We start from the raw sequence: 3,969 nt of genomic DNA, 5'->3' as shown, positions 1-3,969 counted from the left end.
AATAGGCTGGAGTGTGACACATTATCCCACTGCATAGGCATCGGCCATGGTACTGATAAGGCGGCTTGCTGGATGGATCTATCTGACTTATTGGAAGGAACGATTAAAGGCAAGACATCATCTGAGACCGAGAAGGCATCCGACCGTGAGCAGCCGCTTAGCAATGATCAACCAGCAGTTGAAAGATGATCAACCTAGCTAAGCACATGTCATGAATCTAACCATCCAAGATATGAACTCAATTGATTGTACGCATATGTTCTTCCACCTCATGAACCTAAGTATGTACTACCCAAAGGAAACACGTGGTATTAAGAAATAATATTAAACGAACCTGAGGTAAGATTGACTGGTCAGAGGTGCGTTGGTGACTATGGGCGCACCACAGCTATCCCCCCTAAGGCCTTAACTGCTTCATCCATGGTGGACATGATGCGGATAAAATCGGCCAAGATTTAATGGCTGGCATAGAATCCTTGGTTAAAATCGGCGAAGATTTAATTGTTGGCACGAGATCCTTTGTTTCTCTGCCTGCGGTCAGAAACTCGGAGGACATGAGTACCGAATAGAATCAGAGAAATTTATGCTTAAAAACCGAGATGATGAAACCACCGTACCAGCCATATGGCGAGGAAAACGGATGAGAGACAGCGAGCGTGGCTCAGCGGGGAGTCCAGAGGGCGAGGAACTGGAAACCCTAGATTGCACGAACGTACCAGGAAGAGGCGGGGCGTGCTCGAGATTATTGATGAAGAAACAGATTTCCACCCGTAAGGGAATTTCTTGGAAGTCTAGAATTAGTATAGGTATAGATAGATAGATAGATAGATAGATAGATTAGATGTGTATGTGTGGGCACCGATAAATTTGCCCTCATGATACTATTAGATGTGTATGTGTATGCAAGTCAGTTACAAATAGCAAACCAACATATGGTTGGACGGTTATGAGGATAGTAGTATTCCCAGCCCATCATACTTCAAATCCTAAACTTAACCCCGTTGCTCGCATTTTTTTGAATTTATTTAAGTTCTTTCGACGATGTGCGTGTAGTGGAAGGAGACATTCTCGTTATCTACGAGGTGTCTGTGATGACTTCGTTAATCTAAAGAAGATGCGTCGGCTCAGTCTCTCGGAGGTGCTCATAGGGGTAAGATGTACATGTGTACGTTAATAAGGATGAGTGTATAAACGTCTGCGTCTGTATTGTGGTAAGAAAAAACAGTAAGAAATACGTGCTAAGAATAAAAATTCTAGTATATGCTCACTTGAACAGAGAAACAATTTCCATTTTTTTAGCTCATTGCCGTCGTCCAGGTCACGCAGTATATTTATCACCGCGTAGGGGGTCAATCAATCGCTTTCTCCGTTTGAATTACCAATCGGTAACACGAAAATAACAGCGTGCCGTCAATGTTAATTGCCGCCTGTTCACCATACCTAGTCAGCCAATGTCACCTCGTATGCACTAGTAAAAAGGAATATATTATGCTAATCACGTTGAACAAGTGAAGCTGCATGTATCCGAAGTATCCTCTGCGTGTAAAATCAAGATAACTATTTAATTAAGCTGTCAATTCTACAATTTTGAAGGTATATGGTGATAAATCGCCAGAGCCTATATAAACCACAGCGAACTTGATTACACCCACCATCTCATCCGCCCAAGTCTGTGCATCGAGAGAGAGTACAACTCAAATAAAATCAGAAGCCACACACTTAGTATAAAGTAGTATCAATGGCTCCTCGCGCTCTCTCTTGGATTAGTGTCTTTCTGCTTGTCTTCTTCGCGTCGTGGTCATGCGCTGCGGCCAGGGGCGCACGGGCACCGAAAGCCGCCGACCCGACCTATGGATTCACGTCGGTGAGGCTCGACGACAGCAACTTTGTGCTGCAGCGCCCCTACGACGAGGCGAGCGGCGCACGCTACAGCTTCGATGGCACCGTGCGGAAGCTCTGGGTGCTCGCCTCCGACAAGCCTCATGCCCAGCAGAGCCATACCAGCCCAAGAACTGAGATCAGGATGGCAGTAAGTTAACTAGCTACCACATCATTAGTTGTACTTCGTTTGGGTGTAATTAAGGTCTAGTGATCTTAATGATCTTCTTCTGCTTGCAGGGGTACGACTACACCTCCGGCGTCTGGCAGTTCGAGGGGTACGGGTACGTCCCCTCCGGCACAACGGGGGTGTCTATCATGCAAGTCTTCGGCGCCGGCGAGACGGCCACCACGCTCATGCTGCACGTCTACGATGGTGCGCTGCGGTACTACGACCGGCAGCTGGTGGAGGACGCCATCTATGACAGATGGTTCCGGCTGAACGTGGTCCACGACGTCGAGGTGTCAACGCTCACCGTGTACATCGACGGCGAGCAGAAGCTGCATGTCCACGGCCGCGGGGGCGACTCTCACTACTTCAAGTTCGGTGTGTACGCGCAGAACCACGACTCCAGCTGCATGGAGTCTCGCTGGAAGGACGTCAGGATCTTCAAGAAGCAATAGAATTTTTTGCGTATTTATATGTATGTTGGAGTTATTATGTTTGTATTGTTTATTTGTAAGTTTAACAGTACAGTATTTATTACATATGATGTTTATATATATATATATATGAGGATTTATTTTCTATATGTATGCCCGCAATGTTCTTTCTAATGTACAGTCTCTTGTTCCAATAACAATTTTCTTTTTTTGAGGAACTGTTCCAATAACAAGTTGAACCATAGTTTCAATGAAAACAAGCTAGGTTGGATTGACCTGTTTCAATGAAAACACACTAGATTTGTTCTCTAGTGCCGAATGTTTCTTTCAAACTATACTTGTTTATAGACAACCACCTCATGATAGTAGTGGTAAGAAGCATCACGTGACAATGTTTAGTCGTACCATCGTACTAATGTACTATATATGCTATATACATTCATATGTGCCTAGGGGTGCGCAGGCCATGGGGCCCACACAGACGCGCTAGCCTGATTTTGGCATACCTTCAGGCTTCCTAAGCTAGACGCCACGTGGGTTACTTAGCAAAGTGGCCATGGGTACCACCCATTTTACTCGGGAATCCTGCTCGTGCATGGCCTTGAGTCCTACTCCGAGATGAGGAGGCTTTCGCCATACCCGTTTGTATAAAGTAGACCAAGGCCCCACCCGAGGGCCAACTGATAGACATACCACAACTTGGACAATTAAACCCGTGACTATCTAGTGCATCTTACCTAGTTCGTCTACCATTGTCGTAGAGTTGCGTCCCAATTCGCTGGGTCCATGCATTTTAACCTAGGTAAATCGTGTTCATGTGATCCCTACTCACATGTGGGTACCCTATGGAAAGACAAATCCCATACAAATGGTTGAAATCAATGGGGAAAACCCATTTATTTTCTTAGTAATTCCAAGGATAAATACGAAGAGGCCCATTTGGCACATTCATGCATGATAGGAGGTGTGGAAGCTTAGTCCAATGCCAATAGTGATGGGTGAGTTAGACCAACATATAAGGTTAGGTCTTTGACACAACACTAAGAGCATGAGAAGAGGACACATACACATATGCTCCTCCTCTGTTGTCGGTCTTACGTGCGCTTTATTTTTCATTTTTTCGTAGTCAAGCCAAGAAAAGTCTTATGTCTCATGTGCATGATGTTTTTTTGCCATGCGTGGCAAAAGTCGAAAAATTGATACATTAGTGGGAAATAAATTTGTACCGACATTTCAGTTCCTTACTCTAGTATACAAGTTTTGGCTTATGTTTACAGGGGGTCGCCCCTCTTACCCTCTGCCCATAGAAAAACTTGGAACACATGAGACCACCCTTTGGTTCAAGAGCTTTGGGTCGCCTAAGTCATTAACATCCCGCTTCTTGGCGAGCAGTGCGAGTGGGACATCAAACTTCCGAAACTCCGTCTCTTGTGAATGTTGAGTGCAGAATAGGGTTTCTGTAAAGGTGCGATGGGAAATTAGGCCTCA

General features: G+C 45.2%; 1 protein-coding gene across 1 annotated transcript; it reads left to right on the top strand.

The window, feature by feature from the left end:
- The first annotated feature begins 1,704 nt into the window (after positions 1-1,704).
- LOC125518598 (citrate-binding protein-like) lies at positions 1,705-2,502 on the top strand. The gene is made up of 2 exons (XM_048683424.1): positions 1,705-2,029; positions 2,119-2,502. The coding sequence occupies exons 1-2, from the start codon at positions 1,739-1,741 to the stop codon at positions 2,500-2,502; spliced, it is 675 nt and encodes a 224-aa protein (XP_048539381.1). The 5' UTR covers positions 1,705-1,738.
- Positions 2,503-3,969: the final 1,467 nt, after the last annotated feature.

Source organism: Triticum urartu, chromosome 7, assembly GCF_003073215.2.
Source record: "Triticum urartu cultivar G1812 chromosome 7, Tu2.1, whole genome shotgun sequence".
Taxonomy (NCBI): Eukaryota; Viridiplantae; Streptophyta; class Magnoliopsida; order Poales; family Poaceae; genus Triticum; species Triticum urartu.
The sequence above is the reverse complement of the archived record's forward strand: the minus strand, read 5'-3'. Positions and strand labels throughout refer to the sequence as shown.

What these genes read in the sequence shown, in the direction of transcription:
- LOC125518598 (XM_048683424.1), top strand. Translation starts at nt 1,739, where the DNA reads ATGGCTCCTCGCGCTCTCTCTTGGATTAGTGTCTTTCTGCTTGTCTTC. An exon ending in GAACTGAGATCAGGATGGCA is followed by an intron (nt 2,030 to 2,118) that starts GTAAGTTAACTA and finishes TTCTGCTTGCAG; the next exon opens with GGGTACGACTACACCTCCGG.